Consider the following 27,189-nt stretch of genomic DNA (forward strand, 5'->3'; position numbering starts at 1 on the left):
TTTCTTAATCCAAACGGCTTCTTTGGCCGCTTCAACTGCTGCCAAATATTCAGCTTCTGTTGTAGAGTCTGCTAAAGTGCTCTGCTTTGAACTTTTCTAGTTGACTGCACCTCCATTTAGACAAAAAATGAAACCAGATTGTGATCGGAAATCATCTTTGTCAGTTTGGAAACTTACATCTGTGTAACCTTTAACAACTAAGTCACTCTCACCTCCATACACTAGGAAACTATCCTTAGTCCTTCTTAAGTACTTAAGGATGTTCTTAGCTGTACTCCAGTGCGCATCGCCCGGGATTTGATTGGAATCTGCTACATATGCTCAAAGCATATGAGACATCTGGCCTTGTACAAATCATAGCATACATAATTGATCCTATAGCAGATGCATAAGGAACATTTTTCATTCGCTTAGTCTCATCAGATGTCTTTGGACACCGAGTCTTGTTTAGCGATATGCCATGTTGCATGGGAATGAATCCTCTTTTAGAGTTTTCCATATTAAACTATGTAAGAACCTTATCTATATAAGTTTCTTGACTTAGTCCAATCATCCTTCGAGACCTATCTCTATGGATTTTGATTCCCAAAATGTATTCGGCCTCTCCTAGGTCTTTCATAGAGAAACAACTTTTCAGCCACTCCTTGACAGATTCAAGCATTGGTATGTTATTTCCTATGAGAAGTATGTCATCCACATACAATACCAAGAAGACTATGTTGTTCCCACTTTCTTTCTTGTAAACACAAGATTCTTCTTCGCTTATGAGAAAATCAAACTTTTTGATTGCCTCATCAAATCGAAGATTCCAACTCCTAGATGCTAGCTTAAGCCCATAAATAGACTTCTTAATCTTGCATACCTTCGTAGGATTTTCTGGATCTACAAAACCTTCTGGTTGTGTCATGTACACATCCTCCTCCAAGAAACCATTCAAGAAGGAGGTTTTCACATCCATCTGCCAAATTTCATAGTTATAAAATGCAGCAATCGCAAGAAGTATTCGAACGGATTTAAGCATCGCTACCAGTGAAAAAGTTTCATCATAGTCAATACCATGGATTTGCTTAAAACCTTTAGCAACCAGTCGAGCTTTGAAAATAGTTACATTTCCATCCTTGTCAGTTTTCAATTTGAAAACCCATTTGCATCCAATAGGTGTTACCCCATTTGGCAAATCAACCAAATTCCATACTTGGTTCCACTATAAGAAAACAGCTGGATTCCGACGGAATTTTGCCGTCGGAAACATCGGAAAATTCGTCGGAAAACGGCCTTCCGACGGAATTTCGTCGGAATCAGTCTGTCGCAATACCCTTTGTAGGAAATTCGACGTTTTCCGAGGGAAATTCCGTCGGAAGCCACTTTTTCGACGGAATCCATTATGTCGGAGCTAGTTTTGACTTTAAACGAAATTCCGTCGCAATTTCCCAACGGAAATTTCCGTCGGAAAAGTCAATAAAAAAAATAATTAAAAAAGCCCCACCCCTAACCCTTACCCCACCCAGATCCACCACTTCCTACACCCCTGCTCACTACCCCAACCCACCCCACCGCCACCCCCCAACCCACTAGACCCCACCTCACCACCCACCAAAACCCCCACATAAACCACCCCAGCCAAAACCCCACCCACACCAAACCGAAACCACCCCAACCATTAACTTACCCAGCACCAAACTCACACCAGCCCCCACCCCCACCACCACTGACACCACTACACACCACCACCATTCAAAAAATAAACCCTAAAAACCGAAATTAATCCCAAAAATACGAAAAGCCCAAAAAAACCGATAATTAACCCCAAAAATACGAAAATTAACACAACATGGTTAAAAAATACCACACAAAACAATTTAAACCAGTAGATCTACATCTTAATTAGAATTTTATTAAAAAAATTCAAAAAAAAACGATAATTAACCAACGAAAATTAAAGGAAATATATAAATATACAATAATATTTATAAACTTAACATTAAAATTACATACAAATTAAAAATAACTAGATCTACACTCTTGACGATGGTTGTTGGCTCGCGACGGTGGAATCGAAGAAGAGGAGTAGAGGGGAAAGAATCAAAGAAGAAGAAGAAAGAGAGAAGAGGAAAGAGAACAGAGAGAAAGGAGAGGAAGGAGAAGAGGACGAGAGAACAGAGAGGAAGGAGAAGAGGACAAAGGAGAAGAGGAAAGAGAACAGGAGAGAGAAGAGAGGATCGAAGAAGAGGAAAGAGGAGAGGAGAGAGAAAGAGAAACGAGAGAAAGAGAGGGGAAAAAGAGGCGGAGAGAGAGAAGAGGAGAGGAGAGAGAAATGAGAAATGAAAGGGGGGGAGGGGGGTAGTTCCGTGTTTTAGGGTTTGAATTTGTTTTTTAATTTTTTTTTTAAAAAATATCAAAATTCCGTCGGAAATGGTTCAAAATCCGACGGAAATAAATTCCGTCGGAACTAGAGTTAGGGTTTGGTTTTTTTTTTGTTGTTTTATTTGTTCCGACGAATTTTTTCCCTCGGAATTTACAGCTTCCGACGGAATATCTGTCGGAAAAAAATTTGTCGGAATATTTCCGAAGGATTTTTCGTCGTACCTTACCTTTCTAACGGAATTTTCTGACAGACCCAAATTTCGTCGGAAAGTTTTTGTCGGAATCCGGCCTATTTCTTATGGTGTTCTCTGACATGGATTCCATTTCGGATTTCATGGCTCCAAACCATTTTTTGGAGTCTGAACTCGTCAAGGCTTGTTTATAACTAGTAGGTTCTTCCTAGTCCAAAATCATAATTTTAGAGTTTTTCATTAACAGAAGTTCAACAAACCTCTTAGGTGGTCTTGTTGGTCTACTAGATCTACGTACGGGCTGAGCAACAGGAAAAATGTTCTTCTCAACTATTTGAGAAATTTCGCACGAATTTGATTCGAGTGGGATGATAGGAGGTTCTTGCGTTGAATGCAATTCCTCCATCACATTGTTAGTAGTAAGGAGAGGATCGTGCGTTTCAAGCACTAGCTCTCCTCATTTACTAATGGCCTAATCGGTAAGAAATTGCCTTGTGATTGCATCTCTGACGTGGTTTTATCCACATCCATTTGTTGCTCCTCTCGAATTTCTTCGAGATAGATACTACTCCCACTTGTCTTTCTGGAAATAAAATTCTTTTCCAGAAAGACACCATCTCGAGCAACAAACACTTTGTTCGCATTTCGGTTGTAAAAGTAGTAGTCCTTTATTTCTTTAGGATAACCTATGAAGAAACATTTGTCAGATTTGGGAGAAAGCTTATCTGAGAGTAAACGTTTTACATAAGTTTCACAATCCCAAATTCGTAGAAAAGATAATTTTGTAACTCTTCCTGTCCATAACTCATATGGTGTCTTTTCTACTGCCTTTGACGGAGTCCTGTTTAGTGTAAAAACAGCGGTTTCGAGCGCATGTCCCCAAAAGGATATTGGAAGATCTGCAAGACTCATCATAGATCGAACCATATCAAGTAAGGTACGATTCCTCTCCTTTCGGATACACCATTTAACTGAGGTGTTCTTGGTGGAGTTAGTTGGGAAAGTATTCCACAACCCTTTAGATGATCATCAAATTCTTAGCTTAAATATTCTCCACCACGATCTGATCGTAGTGCTTTTATTGTTTTTCCAAGTTGATTCTGTACTTCATTCTGAAATTGTTTGAACTTTTCAAATGATTCAGACTTATGCTTCATTAAGTAAATATATCCATATCTACTTAAATCATCAGTAAAAGTTATAAAGTAACTAAACCCTCCCCTGGCCATAGTGCTCATTGGTCCATAGACATCTGTATGTATGAGTCCCAAAAGATCACTAGCTCTTTCACCTTTTCCTGTAAAAGGTGACTTAATCATTTTACCCATTAAACACCCTTCACATATATCATAAGATTCATAATCAAACGATGTCAGAATGCCATCCTTTTGCAATTTCTGTAGACGTTTTGGGTTGATGTGTCCTAAACGACAGTGCCATAAATAAGTAGGGTTCGAATCACTTGATTTGTTTTTCTTGCAGTCTATGTTATATATATGTTTGTCAAAATCTAATACATACAAACCATTTATTAATTTAGCACTAGCATAAAACATCTCTTTAAAATAAACCGAACAACCATTGTTCTTTATTTCAAAAGTAAATCCTTTGGTGTCTAACACAGAAATAGAAATGATGTTTTTAGTAATAGAAGGAACAAAATAACAATTATTTAATTCTAAAACTAATCCAGAAGGCAAAGGTAGACTATATGTTCCAACTGCCAAAGCAGCAAATCTTGCTCCATTTCCAACACGCAGTTCTACCTCTCCTTTAGCTAGCTTTCTACTTCTTTTTAGGCCCTGCACATCTGAAACAATGTGAGTACCACAACCGGTATCAAATACCCAAGAAGTAGAAGTTGTTAAATTAACTTCTATAACAAAGATACCTGAAGAGCTTGTCTTCTTATCTTCCAAATATTTTACGCAGTTTCTCTTCCAATGGCCTATTCCATCACAATAGAAACACTTGGCATCCGTTTTCGGATCGACCTTGGGCTTAGATGTCTTAGTTTGAGCAACTTGCTTGCCCTTTCCTTTGACAATCTTTTTGCCCTTCCCATTCCTCTTGAAACCGTTACCCTTTTGTACCATAAGAACTTCTTACTTTGGTTTTGGAATGTCCATCTCAGCAGTGACAAGCATTCCGTGCAGTTCTTCTAAGGTTTGCACTTTATTGTGCATGTTAAAGTTTTGCCTGAATTGCTAAAATCCATCATGCAATGACATCATGATTATGTCAGTGGCCATTTCAGTGGTATAGGTCATTCCCAGTTTAGACATTTTCTGGAACAATTTCATCATTTTGAAAACATGTTCTCCTACTGGTTCACCGACTTTTTGCACACATCGAAGCAACTCTCTATGAGTCTCGTATCTCTCTATCCTTGCTTGCTTCTGAAACATCTTTTTCAGTTGCTGGATAATGCTATGAGCATCCATACCATCAAACTTCTTTTGAAGGTTAGATTCGAGCTAACATGAGACATGTGACAAACACTGATTTTTCTTTAACAACCTTTTAACTAGCCAAGGACATCCTCTCTTCCTTCGGCCCTAAGAACAATTCTTAGGTTCCTTTCTCAATCAAGGAAGTTAGTATTGTTCAATTTATCCTTCTCAAGGTATGAACGTAAGTTAGGACTATTGTTGTTGTTGTTACTAGACATGATATCTACAATAGAAATATAGCAAAGTTTAATTATATGTTTATCGTAGCAACATACAAAATTTGAACAATTCAAAGCTACTCATCACATTTTAAAATTGTCCCGTATAATTAATGTGAATACCAAGATCCTTTAAAACAATAAATTTTAGCGGATTTTGGCCCTATGTATAATATAATGTTTTATTGGTAAGTAAACAACCTTTACTAATTATATCTCATATAATTCTTGGTCGATAGATAACAACTTTTGTTTCCATCTCAATGTTTCAAGACCCAAAACTTTGTCTTTTGATAATCTTGTTGAGCAAAACCAAACACTGACATGTAAAATTTCATAAATATTCCCTATATTCCCGAGATTATATGCAACACCCCGCTTTGGCGAAACTTATTACTTATGATCAGAGGCTTTATAGGTGTCTGTTTGAAAAAACATATCTCAATATTGCTTTTAGGGACCTAATTTACTATGTTGGTTTATTTATTAGAGAACTTATACCATAAATAAGAGCAACATGCGTAAATTTAAATAAGCATAATAAAATGCAATAAAATTGTGATCCTAGTATGACCCCTAATTCTATGAAAATAAAAATTCTATCTTCATAGACTCCATCCAGGATAAGTCGCGAAGCTCCATCCATGATTCATCGTGGATCGTTGCCGGATAACTCTTATTATATATTCTAATTTAAATAAACAATAAATAAATTACAAAAATACAAACGGTGCGCAGACCGTATTTTCAAAAATACTAACGGTATGCAGACCGTATTTTCTATCCTAATTGGGGCCATACTAGTCACCGAATATAATAATAATATCATATATATTTATATAAAATTGCCACATAATAAAATATCACATATTTTAATATTGGTCAAATAACCAATATGATCAGGAACAAAATTAGGCAATAAATCTCTATCTATAAAATGCCACACTTATCCCAATGACGTGCTGAACATTCAAAAGAAACCAGAAAATGTTTCCTCTTCTTAACTTATTAAACTAAACCACCATTTACTTTCAAGACAAAAAACTGAAATCTCGCAACCATGAAGCGGCATGTCCAATGAAAGGTTTCCCTTTTTTTTTTTTTTATTAAAAAAAAAAACTAAACCAATACATCTACCAGAAAACCAAGAACACCCAAAACATATCCAATGGCTGCCCAGAAAACCGTCAACCATGAAACGCCGTGAAGCAACCGCCTACCGGGACGGTTTTTCCTCTCTTTTCATTTCATTTTTTTTTTTTTTTTATAAAATCAGAAAACAGAGGCCATGAACGGCCGTGAAAAAAACCGTCAGCCGGAAATCGTTCCTTCGTGGCCGGAGTATACTCCTTGACCACCAAATTTCTGAAATTCGTGGCCGGAGTTTACTCCATGGCCAACGAATTTCTGAAATTCGTGGCCTCTGGTCGCCGGAGTTCTCCTCGACCACCGGAGCAGCAACCGTGGCCCATCTCAGATGGGTCTGCGACCCAGCCGTGGCTGCTCCACTCAAAAATAGGTTTTTTTTTATTATTTTTATAATTGAGTTAATTAATTTTACAACTTTTGTAAAATTAATCGGTGATCTTTGATGCGGTTTAGACCCAAATTAAAAATCCTAATTGAACAAATTAATCAAAATCTCCATTCTAATTAATTTGGGAGTTTTAATTTTAATTTCAATAATACAATACTTCTTTCCCTTGATGAAATTAAAAATAACACTATACACATCAAATTAATCAAATTAATTATGACCATATTATTATACGCACCAGGCTAATATACCACTCAAGGGATATTTTAGATGCACATAGCGGAATTTCAAGAAACAATTTCTTAGCACCTAAAACAGGATCTCATGCATATAAATAATACGAATAACATAAAGTAGTATATTATACTCTCGATGCGTGATTTCCACAAAGTAAGAGGGCACTTCTTTCTCCAATTAGAGATCTTTAGAACGTCAATTGTCGTTCCTCTAATATTGGTCCACGAGCAATGATCGAATCTCCACGTATGCTAGTACGAAATAAGGAACAATTCCTTATTGCTTTTACCGGAGGTTATTTGAGAGAGAAGTGTTGTGATTAATGAAAAATATGTATCATTTCATTTGTGTCATTTAGTCATATTTATAATAGAAGACTATCGCACCTCTTCACATAATCGCATCTCTTGGGCTTTAATGCCTTTTCATGCATATTAATTCAATGATATACTCATATGTGTGACCTCATAGGACCGAATTATTATTAGTAGTAAACTAATCGCATTAGTTCACAAATCAAAGTTGGTTTCTAGCAAAACATTATGATTACCTAAAATAACCGATTATAATTAATCTTCATATTTGTCCTAATCATAATTAGTAATTACACTTAATCGACGGACATTTCCTTCAATGTTAGGGGCAGGATTACCGACTTGGTATCTACAGTACAGGTATTATGAATCGTCATGCTTGTTTTTTCCCTCTGCAAGTCATAATAATATGCACCAAGGCGCTTTTGTGGTTTGCTTCAAATGAAATTTGCTCGTGTTTTCAGATTGAGAAGTTTCCTTACCAGCATAAAGGCATGGTCCAATGTGCCGTCTACAATTCTTCGTGAGGTCTTCCAAGCTTTATACAAGGGCTAGCTTTCTTCTTTGATTAGAGTAGCAAGTCTGACTTATAATACTCAACGTATACTAGTTGCTAGTAAATTCAGCACTACTGCAACTGCAAGTTTACAGGTTTTTTAGATTGTATATATGATAAGTCATGGCTCTGTTGTGCTTGTAAGCACCAGCCTCTAGGATAGAATTTCTTGATTTTCGTCATGCATATAATGAAATTCTACTTGCACTAAAAATGTGACATTTAAACCAAATGTAAGTGCAAAAATTTGGTTTAGCACTTCAGTGTTGGTCAATTTATTTATTTATTTTGTTTAGTGTATAGGGAGCCTTGAAAAGGCGATGATGCAGGAGGCATTCGACCACATCTCATGCTAAATTTGGTGTTTAGCTAACTGAGAATCACATTGTTGTTCAATTCATTGTTATAAATTGTCTTATATTATACATAAGTTATGCCTATTTGATTCCTATTGCATACCACACTTATCTTTATGAGCAGTAGAAGGGTAATTAACAAGCTGGACTTTGCTTAGTTGGGTCGTCCGGATACCCACCACTGTTATGGACATGGGCTTGGAATGTTAGTTTGTGAATCTCATTTTTCCCCGTCTATACTTGAAAAGGGTGTGAATATTATTATCACCAGGGTCATTATCTACTTATTTTCCCTACCCCACCTCAACTGACTCTTGATATGAAGGCCTGCTGCCAACTACAAGTATTTATATATAAACACGTGGAATTAGAATCATCATGGGGTGTCGGGAATGTCAACTAGTCCGTAGCTAGCTTAGTTGTTAAAGTTTTAAAACCAGGGATCAAATCTCAATCTGTACTCTAGTCTTTGTTATGCTCACAGAAACTGACACACATACACACCGACACACTCACAGACAGGGGCAATCTCGCTCTCTGCATCTGCAACCTGCAGATTCTGAGTTGCCTGCTGGTTGGAAAGTGGTGTTTTACACTGTAAATGTCATCCTCCAACTCTAAATCCAATGCGGTTGTTGTAGGATCAGCGTCAGCTGAGCCTAAGCTTCTCCCTCACACACCCCTTCTTATGGTGGGACAACAAAAACAACAAGAAGAAACAGTCCCTAGCGCAGTTGACTATAAACACTGTCCTGCCATCAGATCCAAGCATGGACAAAGGACTTTCGCTTCTTTCATCATCTGTAAGTTTATTAAACTACTACCGTCTTTGTTGACTTTGATCAAAATTTAATCGAATTTATTATTAAGGGGTGGAGATGGCGGAGAGGATGGCATAATATGGGATATGAGGAAACTTGATTAGCTATTTAACGCGGAAATTGCAGCAGTCAACGGCAGTGGCAGCCTCTAGTATCAATGCTTGGAGCGGAGTGGGTTGTTTACTTACGATATTGGGGGCTGTTATTGCTGATTCTTTTGTGGGCAAGTATAATACTATTGTTGCTTCTTCCTTCATTTACATCTTAGTAAATTTGCAAGTATGATTGTCTGATTGATGACAGATTGGACATTTGAGTACAGTATTGCATAAGCTTTGTCTTAAAGTAACTGCATATGAATACAGTGAGATTGGCAATATAATTGTAATGCTCATGGGTATATCAGTTTATCACTGTATTGTAGGTTGATTTACTTAGAAAATTCTCAGCAATTGTCTAAAATACGACCATTATCATGAGAATCGAGTTACTACAATTCTACAACTACCTTCATTAACAGAGAATATGTTGTGTGAATATGCTGTTATATTTCTATCCCATATTTATCTAATCTAGGTGGCTTACTAGGGGCTGGGCTTGATGACTTTATCAGCAATGTTACCATCCCTTAATTGTTTCAATCAAGATACTAGCTACGAGGGAACTTCAGGATGTTCTCCCAATTCGCAGATAATATTATTCTTTGTTGCCCTCTACCTGGTAGCTGTTGGGCAAGGTGGTCACAAGCCTTGTGTTCAGGCTTTCGGGGTTGATCAGTTTGATGGAGAAGATCGTAGGGAGCGCAAAGCCAAAAGCTCTTTCTTTAACTAGTGGTATTTTGGAGTTTGCTTGGGTGGTTTGGTTGGTATTGGAGTCTTGAGCTATGTTCAGGACAACCTTAGTTGGGGCCTTGGATTAGGGATTCCATGCATCATCATGATAATTGCTCTCCTTATATTTATGGCTGGAACTATGACTTATCGCTACTCTATGAAAGTTGAAGGGGAGAGTCCGTTCACAAGGATTGGAAGGGTATTTGTTGCAGCAACAAGAAATTGGAATACTACACTTCCTGTGGTTGCTAACAGAGGAGAGCTTGAAGAAACCGAACCTTATGATAGATCTCAGACATTCAAATTTCTAACAAAGCTTTACTTGCACCTGACATTGTAAAGTGAGGTGTAAAATCTTGCAGCAAGAGTGATGTTGAAGAGGCAAAGGCGGTACTCAGGCTTTTTCCTATATGGGCAACAACTCTGGTCTTTGCAATCATCTTCTCACAACCTACAACTTTCTTCACCAAACAAGGTATTACATTGGACAGAACACCTGGGTCTAATTTTTCAATACCAGCTGCAACATTGATGTCTTTTAATGGCATCTGCATTATATCCTTTATCCCTATATATGACTGTGTTCTAGTGCCAATGGCTAGAAAATTGACCAGAAAGCCTACTGGCATATCAATGCTTCAGAGAATTGGAATCGGGTTGTTTTTATCCATCTTTATTATGGTAATAGCTGCTGTCACAGAGAAAAAAAGGCTGCAGACTGCTGCTCAACATGGGCTAATAGATTTGCCTAATGAGATTATCCCAATGATAATTTGGTGGCTGCTTCCGCAATATGCTTTATTTGGAATCTCAGAAGTATTCACCATGATTGGCCTGTAAGAGCGAGTTTTTTTACGATCAGGTGCCAAATGAGTTGCGTAGTGTTGGATTGTCTCTATATTTGAGTATTATTGGCTTAGGAGGCGTTTTAAGTAGCTTTCTCGTTTCACTGATCAACAATGCAACCATTAGTGGTGGGGGAGAGAGTTGGTTTTCAGATATCTTGAATCGAGCACATCTTGACTACTTCTACTGGCTTCTTGCTGGTCATAGTGCCTTCAGTTTAGTTCTTTTCGTGTATTTTACAAAGTCATATGTATACAATAAAAACAAATGTTAGCTCGAGTATACAAGATGCTGATAAACTTCTCAGTGTTGAACTAAAACTGTAAGTTATGTGCAAAATGTAAAGGCAAGGTATCAGTGACCAATGTTTGGAGTGAAAATGTATATTTGAGTGAATCCTCACATACCAAGTTCACATTGTACTACAAGTAGTTTATTACAAAGTACAATTACATACCAAATTCACATTTTATTTCAACTTACTAAATCCCCTCATCTTTGCTAAGTTACTAACTACTTTTTGTTATCAAACGTAAAAAGACTATATTTTTTAGTAAAAGTACATGTGTTAGGTTTTACAGCAATTCAACAATAATGAATTACTTACTTTTGTGGGAACAAAACCTAAAAACAAAGTATAATTTCAACTAAATTATACAACAATCAAATACTAATTAATGTATTACAAACCAAGCACTAAAATATCAATAAATAATAGAACACTAATGTGAAATATACTAAAGTTGCCTCAATTCCAAGCTTTTATAAATGAACATGAACATGAACATGAGAATTACTATGACCACTTGAGTCTCAAACCTTGATACTCTGTCTTAGGCGTGTATAAACTTTCTTAAAGAGGTTAATTTCCCCCACAACGGTGCTTGGGTTCAATCCGGAAGTCCTCTTTGATATACAAAAGGCAACAATTCGTTCTTTGCACTAAGAATCGAAATATAGATGACTAATTCACAAATTTGGCTAAATTTCAAGTGTTTTCCAATGACAAGTTAGCAAGATTTCTCAAAGGAAATAGTGGAGAATATATTTTTGGAGAGGAAGATCCAGGGAAAAACTGAAAGTCTCTCCCTTCTTCTTTTAATTTTTCAATTAAAAGAACGAAAGCATCATCAACCGTCGCAGGCCGCGGGCGCGACAGCCAGGGTCGCGGGCGCGGCAACCAGGGCCGCGGGTGCGGACATGGTGAATTTTAATTCACCCTAGACTTTTTGGAGATGCCTGGCCGCGCCCTAGGAGAGGGCTCTCCCCAGACCCCGCGGGCGCGGCATCTCGCTCCCCACATACACTCTAAATTTTCTAACAACATGTACATGTACTTAACCTATTGTCATATGACTCATATCCTTAATTAGTTACAAGCTTACAACTTCTTTCTTTGTGGGAAAATTGCTAGGCAATTTTTTTGGTGCCTCACTTAGCTTCAAGATGTGAGCCTTGTTGGGGCTTTGCTTAGTTTTAACAATCAACACTTATTGACTCAATGTTATTACTTACGAACTTACGGGGGCAACTTCTTTGTCAAAAAAAATAAATAAATAAATAAAATAAAAATAAAACTTCTTTATTAATATTGAAATGGAGAAAATTTGTTTCCTATATGGGCAACAATATTGGTCTATGCAATTGTAATCTCGCAGCCAGCAACTTTGTTCACTAAACAAGGAATGACATTAGATAGATCAATCGGGTCTAACTTTTTCATACCAGCTGCAGCATTACAATGCGCTGTTTATATTTGTATTTTTATCTGTATCCCGATTTATGATCGTATGCTTGTGCCAGTTGCCAGAAGATTGACCGGTAAGCCTGCTGGGATATCAATGCTTCAGAGAATTGGAACTGGGTTGTTCATATCCATATTTACTATGGTGGTTGCTGCTGTCACCAAGAAAAAAAGGCTGATGACTGCTTTGCAACGTGGGCTGATTGATAGGCCTGATGTTACAATCCCAATGAGTATTTGGTGGTTGCTTCCGCAATATGTTGTGTTCGGAATTGCAGAGGTATTTACCTTGATTGGCCTGCAAGAATTTTTCTATGATCAGGTTCCAAATAAATTGCGCTCTGTCGGGCTGTCTCTATATTTAAGCATATTGGTGTTGGCGGCCTTTTAAGCAGCTTCCTTGTCTCTGTCATCAACGAAACAAGCAGCAGAAGTGGGGGAGAGAGTTGGTTTTCAGATAACTTGAATCGCGCTCATCTTGATTACTTCTATTGGCTACTTGCTGGTCTAAGTGCCTTAGGCTTGGCCGTTTTTGTGTATTTTGCAAAATCATATATATACAATCAAAACAAAACTCGTTTATAGAAGGTGATATAATGCTTCCCCATATAGTATGGAAATTATAATGTTAAATGTATATTCATGGTGGTCTTACTAAGATTTTAGCTGGGGGAATGCAGGAATCCAGGCATCAAAGGAACATTATGCAGAAGATTCGGAGTCTCACTGGGTCGTTCCACTGCTTCTCGCTTAGTACCTTGGGGCCGGATCGAGCTGATCTGCGTCTACGAATTTGGTCAGGAAACTAATTGAAAGGAGGTTACATGTCCAAAAAGTTGTTGACATTTTACCTCTTGTTAGATGCTTGATTCTTGTTAGTATGAATATATGGATTAGGGCACTATATGAATATTTTCCTTTTAACTGTAAATGAAATTTTCTATTCTCATGGTTTCTTTGTAAAGCTTCATACTAGTGGCTGTATAATTCATGACAGGTATACCAAATTTAGTAAGTAGAAATTAATTAATTCAAATTCATTATGGTTTGTTTGGTAATCAAAATTTCATTTGAAATTCTAGATTTGGCCCAATTATCTTGTTTGGATACGCTTAGAATTTGGGAATTGAAAATGGCCCAAATTCAAGATTTTAAAGACATGAGTATATTTTTTAAGATACAAGTCAAGTGCAGCTAAAATAGCTGCACCACTGTTTATAATATGAACATGTAGTAAAACAATATGAATACGTAAAAATAAACGAACATTCTGTAGAAAAAAATGAACACATAATACTTTAAAAGTGAACATGTTAAAAAAAATGATAATTTAGTATTAAAAATAAACATTATAACTATAAAGTTGCTAGGCCACGGCCTTAAAAATGAACATTTAGTGTAAAAATAATTACGAACACGTAGAAAAAAGAACATTTATTAATAAAAAATGAACATGTCGAAAATAATTATGAACATTAGTATATTAAAAGTGAACATTTATCATACGATAATAGAATAGATGGAGCACACCTAATAAGATGAACATTTTATAAAAATATATGAACATATTCAAGAAAATGAACATTTAGTATAAAAAAAATGAACACGTGAAAAAAAATTATGAACATTTAGTGTTGTTTCGGGGTTTTTTGATGTGTCTTGCGGGAGAGTTACAATTCCAAGAATGCCCTTCGCCGCCTGTACCTGCAAAACCACGAAGACTCCGGTTGGTTGGAGCTCCGCCTCCGACTATCAAGTCAGTTACGTACAGGAGGAAGATAGTGCGTAATATAGTGAAATTACTTCTCGCGTAATGGGAGAATTCCGCAATTAATATTGCTTGGTTTTGGTGTACGTGTATTCAATTTTCTTGAATGTATTTATGAATGCCCATTAATGAGGATTCTCCCACTATTTATAGTGGGGAGCCTTGGTTCCCCATTTAGGGTTTCTAGGACACGTGTCAGCAGGGGATTGGAGCCCTGCTGACCAATGGCCGGGTGCCACGTGTCGCTCGGCCATAGAGCCACGTGGCTGGGGTATTTTTACCCCAAACATTTGCCCTTCTTAGGTGCTGACGTGGCGAGGTGCCACGTGGCACCTGAGAAGAGAGCCGACGTAGACTAAATTTTTTTTTTTTTTTTTTTTTTTTTTTTTTTTTTTTTAAATTTTAGAAGAAACCTCTTCAAATTCTAACTGAAAGAGGAGGGAAAAGCAGAAGGGGAAGGGTCGCGTCCCTTCGCCTTCTGAGGTAACCCCTATAAATAGGGGAAGAAGCGCACGAAAGCTCATTTACAAACTTCGTGAATTTTCTTGAATTTTGAGAGCATCCGGCATTTGAGAGCATCCGGCATTTGAGAGCATCCGGTACTTGAAATTCAGAGCACACAGAGATTTGATAATCTCAGAGCAGCCGGTTTTCAGACCGCCTGTAAGGTAGCAAGCAAGCAAAAGTTTTTCGAGAGGGTACCCCAGAGAACCTAGCCGGTCTTCAAACCGTCTGTGTCTTCGCAAGCATCCCCAAGAAATTTCTTGAGGTTTTCAACACTCTTCTACTCTAGGTACCGTCTCTATTCCTTCTCGCTTTTCCATGTATTTCCGTTTGCGTCTTTTGCTTGCATTTTTGTTTATAAGTCCCATAGGTAGATGGACCCTTTATACCCATACCCGGAACATAGTTGTGAACTCAGCCGGTCAATTAGTACGGCTGAGTCTAGAACTGGACCTGCCGTCTCTGATCTTTGGAATTTCCCCTTTTTAACGCCTGTATCGACCGACTCCGTGTCTGTGCAGGACACAATGGCCAGAATTAGGGGAACAGCTATGTACCCCAATTACAGAGGCGGAGACTCAAATGAGTTATCGCCTGAAAGTCAAGGCCTAGACGAGGCGGTTAGAGAACCATCCGGCGGCACCCCCACCACCCTAAGCGATAGCATTCTAGGCTCCTACAACGAGGAGACCTCTCCGGCTCAGGAGGCTGAGCAGCCAGAAGCCGCCAATGAGGGTCCCAACTCCCCATCCGGCTCTGATGACGGTCGGGTTGAAAGCAGTAGCTCCAGCTCCATGTCTGAAGATAGTGAGGAGGCGGAGAGGCCTTCGTGGCAAAGTAGAAACGACCCTCTCATGATCGCTGTCTATCTCAAAGACCGTGCCCTCATGCGGTCTTCCCTACTAGACTTTATTACCAAGCGACCGCTTGGGAAAGGATACAAGATGACCGTGCCGGGGGAGTTCGGGACGGTTGTATGGAAGATGACCAACCCAACGCTAACAGTTGGTTTGGGTGCTACGAAGCGGCTTTCCTAGCCGGTGTCCGCTTCCCCCTTCACAACACGATTAAGGCCATACTTAGGGGGTATGGCCTAGGCGTTTGGCAACTCACCCCGAATTCTTGGGTGAACATTTTAGGGTACATCGCCGCCTGCGAGATGCAGGATCTCAACCCCGGCTGGGAGGCATTTGCCCATATGTACTATTTGAGCCGGAGCCCAGGCGGCTGGAGAGCCTGGTACACCTTGACGACTCACCCCCAATATATGATGACCTTGGACAAGCCGTCTAAATGGTCGGACTGGAAGAACCGGTTCTACCTGGTCAAAGCCCCGTCTGAGAAGGAGAACAAGGAGTACCGGACCTACAACGGGAAACTAGAGCTTCTGGGGCAGAAGTGCCGGCTGCCCCCATTTCCTGATAATGATAGGGAGGCCATTCTGGACTCCGGATTTTTTGAGCTGACCTCTTCCTCTCTCTCAACCGGAGAGATAATAAGGGTACCCAAGAAGTGGGTGCCCAAACACGAATTTTTCAAGGACGAGTGCTTCTTGTCCGCCTGTGGGCTTAGCAGCATGTTTAAGAGCAAAGGTTACGAACCCTAGCCGGTTAATTTGATGCCGGCTAACCTTTTTCTCTTGATTGCAATGCCAAATTATCATGTTTCTGACCGGATGTATTTTCGTTTTGCAGAAGAAGCTAAAAAGATGCTGCCCAGCGCCAAGACACCCGCAAGAAAGGCTTCAGATATCCGCAAGGAGAATCTGGAGAAAAAACTTGCCGCTCATGCGGCTTAAAAGGTTAGCCCGCCTGACCTTCTTTATGTGCTGGCTTTGATGCTGCTTTAGCTATTTATTCACCTGACCGTTTGTGGTCTTGTTTCAGGATGGAGGTGTTATTCCCCGTTCTTTGCAAAAACAGATCCGGCCAAGGCCGTTTGTTGAAGAGCCTGCACTCAAGGTGCAGAGAACCGCTTCTACCGCCCGGGCTACTACCGGCGGTAAAACAATAAAGACCCCAGGCGGGTATAACACTGAAACGGCCTCGAAAGAGGTCACTCCAATAAGGACCGCAACCGGTCCATCTTCTGCCGGAGGCCAAACGGCTTCCCAAAAAGGTACAAACCCCTTCAACCTCACGTTGCTCGACCTACCCATGCGGGTTAAGTCATATTCCGCATCTCAGCCGGGAGATTCTCCGATCAGCCGGCTGTCCGTAGGCGGAGCATACGCAGTTTTCTCACCGTCTGTTTCTGGTGCAGATAACTCTCCCTGCTGGCCGGACGCTGCTCAATATGCCCGGGCCATGTTGAAAGCCGTCCCCCGGGACGAGAAGGAGGCGATTCCTGGAATCAATACCTTCAATGCCGACCGTGTGATGGTTGACTTGGCCGATGTAAGTCAATGAGTACCCACCCGGCATTCAATTTGTAGTATACCCATCCGGTCTTTCTACTAATACCGGTTGTGTTGTTGTTGCAGGCACTGCTCCGCGTGGAGGGGCTCAAGAAGGCCTATATCCGCAAGCAGGAAGAGGTAAGAAGAGCCAAAACGTTCTGCGGATGACGCACATAGCGTTGCTCACTATTCCATGATTGTGCATGGCTTAGAAACTAAAGTTATAATCATGCAACAGGCGGATCAGGTCAAGTCCCTCCAAAACTCCCTCAAAGAGTCGAAGACCAAAATAGGCAACCTCCAGGTGGCCCTGGAAAATGCTGAAGACGAGCTCAAGAAGCATGAGGAGCCCCTCAAGCGGCTTGATCAGGCGGAGAAGAGCAGCAAACGGTTGCAGCTAGAAAATGACTGCCTGGTCAAGGAGGCTGCTGATGCTCAGCGCAACTTCCAGGACACTGTTGAAGCTGATCAGAGCCGGCTCATTGAGGAGAATGAGCAGTACTGCGAAAACCGAATGAAGAGGGCGTTCTCCATTATCCATCCGGGTACAGAATACAACGTCTGGGAGCTCGCTTATAAGTACGCAGACCTTGCCATTCTGGCTGAGGAGGAGGGCAAGCCGGGGTCTGAACCCTATGAGCAATGGGTTGAGGCGGAATTCAAGCGGATGCAGGAGGAGGCGGCTGGCAACGAAGAGGCAGTCGAGGATGAGGTTGCTCCCGGCTCCGTTCCCAACACCGACCCAACTCATCCGGAAGGGAGTCAAGCTCAGGCTGACCGGGTGACAGTGCAGCTAGAGTAGCAACGACCTCCCGGCCTGCGCGCCGTGCATTATCTTGTAATAGCGCCGGAAGGGTCGGCTTACTCTGCTGTCGTCTTTTATTTTGAATACTGATATTTTCACCGGTTGTGCCGGTTTATTCTGTAAACAATTTTATATTTTCACCGGCTGTGCCGGTTTATTCTGCTACATTTCCACCGGTTGATCCGGTTTTGAATGAATTTGTTTTTTCCTTTTGCTGCTTTAAGTTTCGAATTTTTCTTGCTTTGAATGAATGTGTTTCCGCATGCTTTTTGAATGAATGTGTTTCCGCATGACTGGTTGGGGTTAGGATAGGTAATTGCCCCTAGATAAGAGGCTGGCATAGATGAAATGGTGCCAGGTGGATATCCATATGCTATAGCGCAAATGCTAACGATTTTAGCTAAGTGCTAAGTGCTAACCGTAAAAAAGAAAAGCAGCTGGTTTTTACAGATTTGCCGGCTGGGCTTTTGGGAAAGACCTTTTTATAGGATTTAGGGTGTCAATTTGCCGGTTGGGCTTTTGCAAGAACACCTCTTCATAGATTATTGGCCTAAACCAAATGCTTGAGGCCTGCCTTCTCTTAGTCGATTAGGCGGCACTTTAAGTACCGGCTGTCTGTTTTGAGATCAGCCTTAAATGGTACTTGATCCAAAGAGGGGGCCGGTTGCATGTTTGGGAATGCTAGCCCACGATTCTTTGGTGTCATGGATCATTCAGGCGGGTAGGACCGCCTGATTTTTTATCACTAGAACAATTTTCCACCCGAATGGGAGCTGTTCTCTTCGATGAATTCACCCGAATGGGTGTCACCGGTTGATTCATTAGTTTTCAGGGCCGCTTGTGTTGGGCACAAGACATGGCGCATGGAAAATAGGTAAGTGGGGCCGCTTGTGTTAAGCACAAGACATGGCGAATGTAAGCATAATATGTAGGAAATCTCTCATTAATTATACAAAAATCTACAAAAGCTATACAATTTCTAGAAGTAGTACTTTTTAAGATTGTCTACATTCCAGGTTCTAGGCAGCTTTCTACCGTCTGGGGTTTCCAGGCGGTATGTGTCGTCTCGCACTTCTTCAAAGATCCGGTAGGGTCCCTCCCAATTAGGGGTTAATTTGCCTTGCTCATTGGCCCTACCGGTTGCTTCCATTTTGCGAAGCACGAAATGTCCTTCTTTCAAGGGCCGTTTGTGAACCCGCTTGTTGTAGGCTCTTGTCATTCTCAGGCGGTAAATCTCATGACGCAAGGCTGCGTTGCCCCTTCGCTCTGGGAGAGCATCCAGTGCAAGCCGCATGGCTTCCCAATTGACCGCCTCATCATATAGCATGATGCGAAGTGTTGGCTCATAATGTTCAATGGGGAGCACCGCCTCAGTGCCATATGTCATAAGAAATGGGGTTTCACCGGTTGCCCCTTTTTCAGTGGTCCTGATGGCGCAAAGGACATGAGGTAATTCCTCTGCCCATAGTCCACCGGCTCTTTCCACCTTCTTCTTTATACCGTCTAAGATCAGCTTATTGAAAGCCTCAACTTGCTTGTTTGCCTGAGGACGGCCAACGGATGCAAAACAATGGGAGATTCCTTGGTCCTCCAACCAGCTCTTGAGGACAGGCGTTTCAAATTGAGGTCCATTGTCAAAGACCATAGACATTGGAACCCCAAACCGGGTAATGACATTTCTCCAAATGAAGGATATCACGTCCTTTGTTTTTATGCCTTTGACCGCCTCTGCTTCAACCCATTTAGTGAAGTAATCCACTGCCACCAAAATATAGCGGCGACCGCCTGATGCAGGAGCATACGGACCCAGAATGTCCATGCCCCACTTTGCAAACGGAACTGGACTATGGATGGCTGTCAGGTCAGTTGCCGGTCGATGTATCAACCGGGCGAACTTTTGGCATTTGTCACACCGTTTCACCAAATCCATGGCATCTGCCTCAAGAGTGGGCCAAAAGTAACCCTGCCGTCTGGTTCTTTTTGCCAAGGACCTGCCGCCTATGTGTGAGGCACAAAAACCCGCGTGCAGATCCTCTAGAACCTCTCTTCCCCTTTCAGGGGTTACACACTTTAGAAACGGCTGTAGGTACTCCTTCCGGAGAAGTTCTCCATGATGCATAACGAAGCTCAGAGCACGCTTCTTGAGCGCCATTGCTTCAGAAGGGTCATCCGGTAAAGTACCGTCTGTCAAGTAATTCCGGATGGGTTCCATCCAGGTGGCACTTTGGTCCAGGATACCTATGGGGTCATGATCAATGCTTCTTTTCTCAATGACTTCCCAAAAAACCGTCCTAGGTGAATCATAGGAGGCGGATGATGCCAATTTGGAAAGGGCATCCGCCTGATTATTCTCGGACCGGGGCACCTGACTTAGATGAAATTCATCAAGTGACACGGCCTCTTCCCTGACCGCCTGTAGATATTTGATCATGGCCGGATGGGTGGCCTCGTAGTCACCATTGTACTGGCTAACGATCAACTGAGAGTCTGAGCAAGCGCTGACTTTTCTTGCCCCTGCTGCCTTACACATGCGTATACTGGCTAGCAGGGCTTCATACTCCGCCTCATTATTTGAGGCTTGGAACCCGAACCGTAGTGCATATTCAAACTTGTCCCCTTCCGGAGAATGGCATATAATGCCTGCACCACAGCCGTTCACTGTAGAGCTACCGTCTACGAATAACTTCCAAACCTGATCAGGATTTTCCGGTTGCACCGGTCTAGTCATTTCGACAATGAAGTCGGAAAATGCCTGACCTTTCACTGCCCGCCTGGGTTCAAAAGTTATCTCGAGGCTCTGTATTTCAACATCCCACTTGATCATTCTGTCGGATGACTCGATGGTGGTCATTGGTCGCTTGAGCAGCTGATCTGTATATACAATCACCGGGTGAGCCAAAAAGTAGGGCTTCAACCGTTTGACTGCGACGAACTGGGCCAACCCAAATTTTTCGATCATGGGGTACCGGAGTTCAGCATTCTTAAGTACATGGCTGATGAAATACACCGGGAGCTGATTACCGTCTCTCTCAGCGAGGAGAACGGCACTAAGGGCATGATCAGAGACGACTAGATACACCCGGGGCAGGGGGCTCTCTAGCCTTGGCAAGGAATGTAAGTGTTGCTTTAACTTCTGGAATGCCATTTCCGCCTCTTCACCCCACTCAAATCTGGACCTCTTCCGGATGGCCTGGAAGAAATAGAGGCACTTGTCACCTGACCGGCTGAGAAATCTTCCCAACGCCGCCAAGCAACCGGTCAATTTCTGGGCTTCTTTTACAGTGCGGGGAGAACGCATGTCAATGACCGCCTGTACTTTTTCCGAATTAGCCTCTATGCCCCTTTGGTCGATCAAGAATCCGAGAAACTTCCCAGACTCAACACCAAACACACACTTCTTTGGGTTAAGAATGACCCGGTGCCGCCTGAGTGTGGTGAATGTTTCTCGGAGGTCTAGTAGGTGATCTGTCTGTAGCTTGGATTTGGCTATCATGTCATCAATGTACGCCTCTACATTCCTGCCAATCTGATTGATGAAGACGGTGTTTATCATGCGTTGGAATGTAGCCGGTGCATTCTTTAACCCAAACGGCATCACCTTGTAACAAAATAACCCCTGATCAGTGACGAAGGCAGTCTTTTCTTGATCTTTTTTCCATAGGGGTATTTTATGGAAACCTGAGTAGGCATCCATGAAACTCATCAGAGCATGACCGGCTGTAGAGTCGACCAGATTGTCGATCTTTGGAAGCGGGTAACTGTCCTTTGGGCATGCTCTGTTCAGATTTGTGTAGTCTACACACATCCGCCAGGTACCATTCGGCTTTTTCACGAGGACAACATTTGCTACCCAATCCGGGTAGTAGCATTGCCGGATGAACCCAGCATCTAACAATTTTTTGACCTCAGCCGCTGCCGCCTGAGATCTCTCTTCACCGTGATCCCTCTTTTTCTGCCTGACCGGCTTCTTTTTAGGGTCCACGGCAAGTTTGTGGACAGCTAGATCCGGGCTGACGCCTGGCATCTCTTCCACTTCAAAGGCAAAGATGTCTTTGAATTCTTTTAGAAGTTGGAGCAGGTCTGCTCCCAACCGTTCATAAGCAACCGTCCCAACCTTGACAGTTCTGTCAGGATGGCTGTCGTCTAAGACGACATCAATGCAGTCACCAGCTGGCTGAGGTCGTTGATCATCTGACCTTTCCCCGGCTAGTGATTGCTATTTTTCTTGATTTACGGGATCCGTCTGGCCCGCCTTTCTTTTCTTACCGGCTGCCCTTGGAGCCGGGACTGCTGTATCGCAGTTATCAACATCTATGGGCTTGTCGTCTCCGGCTGCCCCCATAGTAGGTCTGACGTCAGAGAGATAGCACTCCTTAGTCGTCCTCTGGTCCCCCTTAAGGGAACCGACTGTACCATCGTCCTTTTCAAATTTGACAAGCATGAGTGAAGGAACGATGACAGCCTTGGACTCATTGAGGGTCGGACGGCCAAATATCATGTTGTAGGCGGCAAGTTCTTCTACAACCAAGAATTTTACCACCATATGGCGCCCTTCCCCCTTTTCACCCAGCCGGATGGGAAGATCTATGCTTCCTACCGGATGCACTACGCCTCCCCCAAAACCAACAAGCGGGTGAGGCGCTTGGTGCATTTTACTGGATTTGTACTTGAGCTTGGTCAAGCATTGATAGCTGATTAGGTCAGACCAGCTCCCGGTATCTATTAGGATCCGGTGATAACTTGTTATTTGGCATGATTTTAGGGTACTTTTGAACCTTGTTTTCCTTATTAATCGACATCAAAGTTCATTTTTTATCCTATTTTTATGCAAATTTTGTACCATCCATGCTTCACCAGTTGTTTGTGTTTTTGATGTAATGTAGCTATTTTTAGCACTATGGACATGATCAAGCATGAGTGAGAAAGAATAAGGGCAAGCTTGGTTGATAGAGCCATGGAGGAAGAAGGAGGAATGCCTTAAAGGGAAATGAAAAGCTTTTGGAGAACATTGAAAGGTCGTTTGCGTAAGCGTCAACTTCAACCAACCATAACTTTTGATCTTATCAACCTTTTGAAGCGATTCAAATTGGAGATTAAAGTTCGTCTCAAGAGCTTTCCAACAACTGGTCACAAGTCCATTTCCGACAAGAAACATAGAAGTTACAGCTTCCCAAAGTTAAGCAGTCTAGGCAGGGCATCCTGCACGGACGTGCAAGATGATAGCACGTCCGTGCAAGTCTGCACGTCCGTGCTGCTTCTGCCTCCATTTTGGCCCTCCTGCACGTCCGTGCCAAACTTGGCACGGCCGTGATTATCCTTGCACGTCCGTGCCAAATATGGCACGTCCGTGCAGACCTGCAGTCGAACTCCTTCCTTGTTTTCTCCGTCCTTTTTATTTGGGGGTCATATAAATACCCCTTTAGAGCTCATTTGTACTGGAAGGCAGTTTTTTTAGAGCTTTCCTCTTAGTTTGTAGTCTTAGAACATTAAATTCTCAAATCATTAGTTAGTTCTTAATTTTTAGCTTGGAAGCATTCAAATTCAATCATTGTAGAAGACAAAATCCACCATTGTTGCTCACTTTGAAGCTTCATAGTAACCATTTCTTACTCATCTTTTCTACTTCTCTTTACTTTGTTGTTGATTACTTGCTTAATTCTTGCATGCTTAGATTGTTAATTAGCTTAATCCTTAGTTTGAACTTGTTCATGAATTGCTTGAAACCTCTAATTGCTTTAACCTCCATGGATTGTGAGTAGTCTAAATTCTAGGGTTTGGGTAAAACCCTCAATGTAGTCACTAATTACTTATTGCATGTGCTAATTTGGTTGTTGTGGGATGATGATTAGTTGAGCTTAAGTGGTTTAATTGCTTAGTTCTTGTATATGGCCATTGCTAGAACTATTTATCCAAGCTTTCTCAACGAAGGATCGAGAGATGAACTTGAGTTAGCTCCCTTATGTTTAATTGACCCGAAATGCCATGAGAATAGGGATTACCGGTCAAGGGAATGTTTATGTCATCGTGATTATGCTTTAACACTTGTTTTATGCTATGTAACCACGAGAGTAGGTTGTATTCACGATTCAAGTAATCCCTCTAGCTTGAGAGAGTAGTTGGGTGCTTTAGATGACTTCCCCTAATTTGTCCCATTAATTTACCTTGATTGTAGCATGCTAATTGTGATTTGTGATGAAGTTTAGTGGTATAACCCGAGCCCTAGATTCCTCTTAATATTGTTAATCTCCTCTTAGCTTTAGTTGAGTTGAATTAGAAGAAGTTACTTAAAACCAACCCAATTTAGAATTCATTTAGCTTATTTAAACGGTAGTACTCGGTGGTTGATTCAACGCCTCTCTTGGGTTCGACCCTTTCTTACCCTTACTATTGTTAGTGAGACCAAGATAGGAATCATTATCTTTGGTAGGCTCGACGACGGCCTATCAAATTTTGGCGCCGTTGCCGGGGAGGCAAAGTCACATTGAATTTATTATTGTTGAATGAGACTAGATGTGTGTATATGTATAGTAGTTTTCTTACCTTAATTTTTGTTTATGTGTGTTTAACTTGCGATAGTCATTTCTAACGTTTTTCTTAGCTTTGTTTGACTTTGCATGACACGAAAGAGTAAGCAATCACCGCTTATTCCCGTTGATCCAGAGCTAAATAGGACTTTGAGAAACGTGAGGAGACTCTTGCAAGGCACACCCGAGTTTTCCATTGTATATTCGGATTCCGATCCGGAAGAGGTTTTTGGAGCTAACGAAGAAGATAACATGGGAGAGAATCCTCCTCAACCATTGTTAAGAGACTATGACCACCCCAACGCATTCCAACTTCGGAGTGGCATACGTCTTCCCACCACGAATGCAAACAACTTTGAGCTTTCACCTCAACTCATCCGCCTGATTCAAAGCGATCAATTTGGGGGTAGTCCTTATGAGTGTCCTTTTTCTCATTTGGACAACTTTCTTGAATTGTGTACAACTATCAAGAAAAACAACATTTTGGAAGAGTTTATTCGGATGCACATGTTTCAATTCTCCCTTCGAGACAAAGCAAAGCATTGGTTGAGAACGGTTGAAGAGGGATCGTTGAGTACTTGGGATGAGGTGACTAGAGCTTTTCTTGGGAAGTATTGCCCTCCCGAGAAAACCGCTGAATTAAGACGGAAGATCACAAACTTCAACCAAGAGGTTGATGAAACTTTGAGTGAAGCATGGGAGCGGTTCAAAGATTATACTAGAGCATGCCCTCACCACGGTTTCACCTCATTGATCATAGTGCAAAGCTTCTATGATGGTCTTACTCCTACCTCAAGGGCCAACCTTGATTCGGGAGTCGGAGGTAGCCTTAAAAAGCTATCGGTTGACGAGGCCTACAAAATGATTGAGGAAGTGGCTAAGCATTATGCTTATGGAGGTGATAAATGGCAAGGTCAACCCAAGAAGGGCGGTAAGCATGATCTTGAAGCAATAGATCTTATTGCTTCAAAGGTTGATATGTTAGCTCGAAAGCTAGATCAAGTGAACAATGTGCCTGGTAGCTCATCCCCTCAAGTCATGTCTTGTGAGACTTGTGGAGGAAATGACCACTTGGCATCCTATTGCAACACTACAACGGAGCATGTGGCTTCACTTGGTAGGAATGATCCTTACTCCCAAACTTTTAACCAAGGTTGGAAACAACATCCAAATTTTGGGTGGAAACAACCCAATCAAGCTCCCCCTCCTCAAAACAATTACAACCAAGCTCCTCCTTACAATCAACCCCCTCCACAACAACAAGCTCCCTATCGCCACCCCAATCAAAGAGACAATGTCCAACAAAGACCCCAATACAATCAAGCCCCTCCTCCTCCAAAATCCAACATTGAATCCGTTTTGGAAACCTTCATGACCCAACAAATCAAGATCAATGGGGAAGTTAGTAGCTCAATTCAACAACTCCAAGCACACAACAAGATGATTGAAAGTCAATTATCTCAAATTGCACAACAAGTTGGGTGCACCTCTAACCCCGGTGGTCAATTTCCAAGCACAACGGTAATGAATCCAAAAGAGCAAGCGAAATCAATCACCTTGATTATGGAAGGGGGGTATGAAACTCCAATTATGAAAGAAAATGTTGCCAAAAAGGGAGATGAGGGAGATAGTTGGGTAGATGAAAGTGAGTTTGAAAATGAAGTGAGTGAGGAGGCGAGAGGAAGGTCAAAAATGAGTGATGAGGGTGCCTCAAAGAGAGATGAGGGAGAAGTGAAGAGTCAAGCTCCATTGAGAGCATATGAGCCTCATATTCCATTCCCTCATAGAATGATAGAGAAGAAGCTAAGTGAGAAACTTTCTAAGTTCCTTGATGAAATGGAAGGACTTCAATCAAACATTCCACTTCTCCATGCTTTGTCTCAAATGCCTACATATGCAAAGTTTTTGAAAAATATTCTTTCTAACAAGAGTAGGCTTGAGGAGAGTGATTCTGTCTCTCTTCCAACGGAGATAAGTGCTATTACTCAAAATGAGCTTCCCGAGAAGTTTGGTGACCCCGGTAGTTTTGCTATACCGGTTAAGGTTGGAGATCTTGAATCAACAAATGCTTTGTGTGATCTTGGGGCTAGTGTTAGCCTTATGCCTCTCTCTATGGAAAAAAGATTAAATCTTGGGGAGATTAGCCCCACCAAAATGTCAATCAGACTAGCCGACCGCTCGGTTAAAGTTCCATTGGGAGTCTTGAAGGACATCCCAATTCAAGTGGGGAAGGTTCTTGTGCCTTGTGATTTTGTAATCATGGAGATGGATGAGGATTTCAAAATTCCTCTCATATTGGGTAGGCCCTTTTTGAAAACCGCGGGTGTTAATATTAACATGAAACAAGGGCGGCTTACCTTACATGTTGGGCATGAAAGAATCTCTTTCACATTTCCGGAAACGTTGAATGACCCCATGGTTAAACAAGTTCATCGGGTTGATGTTTTGGTTAATATTTTGAAAGAAGACATGGAGGAGTCACAAGATGAATCGACTCATGCTCCGGAGGTGAAAAAGCAATAGAGGGCCAAGAAGAAAAAGAAAAACAAGATCAAGTTGATAGACAAGATGTTTGGTTGCATTTCTAGTGATGATAGCAATGTGATTATTTTGCCTAAGGAAAATGGCAAGTGTGTGGGAACAATGAGATGGGTCAAAAAGGTGTGCCTTGACCCTCCCTAATTTTGGATAGCGCAATGTCGTCAAGCTAGTGACGTTAA

The 27,189-nt window shown here is 41.5% G+C and overlaps 1 protein-coding gene and 2 pseudogenes across 1 annotated transcript; all 3 read left to right on the forward strand.

Moving 5' to 3' along the window:
* Nucleotides 1–8,595: 8,595 nt before the first annotated feature.
* On the forward strand, nt 8,596–13,424 carry LOC110731625 (annotated as a pseudogene).
* LOC110731624 lies at nt 10,354–11,158 on the forward strand (annotated as a pseudogene).
* An 11,297-nt stretch (nt 13,425–24,721) lies between the features above and the next one.
* On the forward strand, nt 24,722–26,992 carry LOC110731494. The gene is made up of 2 exons (XM_021911344.1): nt 24,722–26,541; nt 26,635–26,992. Exons 1-2 carry the CDS (start codon nt 24,722–24,724, stop codon nt 26,990–26,992), a joined length of 2,178 nt encoding a protein of 725 aa, XP_021767036.1.
* Nucleotides 26,993–27,189: the final 197 nt, after the last annotated feature.

The sequence above is a fragment of the Chenopodium quinoa genome, unplaced genomic scaffold, assembly GCF_001683475.1.
Source record: "Chenopodium quinoa cultivar QQ74 unplaced genomic scaffold, ASM168347v1, whole genome shotgun sequence".
NCBI lineage: Eukaryota > Viridiplantae > Streptophyta > Magnoliopsida > Caryophyllales > Amaranthaceae > Chenopodium > Chenopodium quinoa.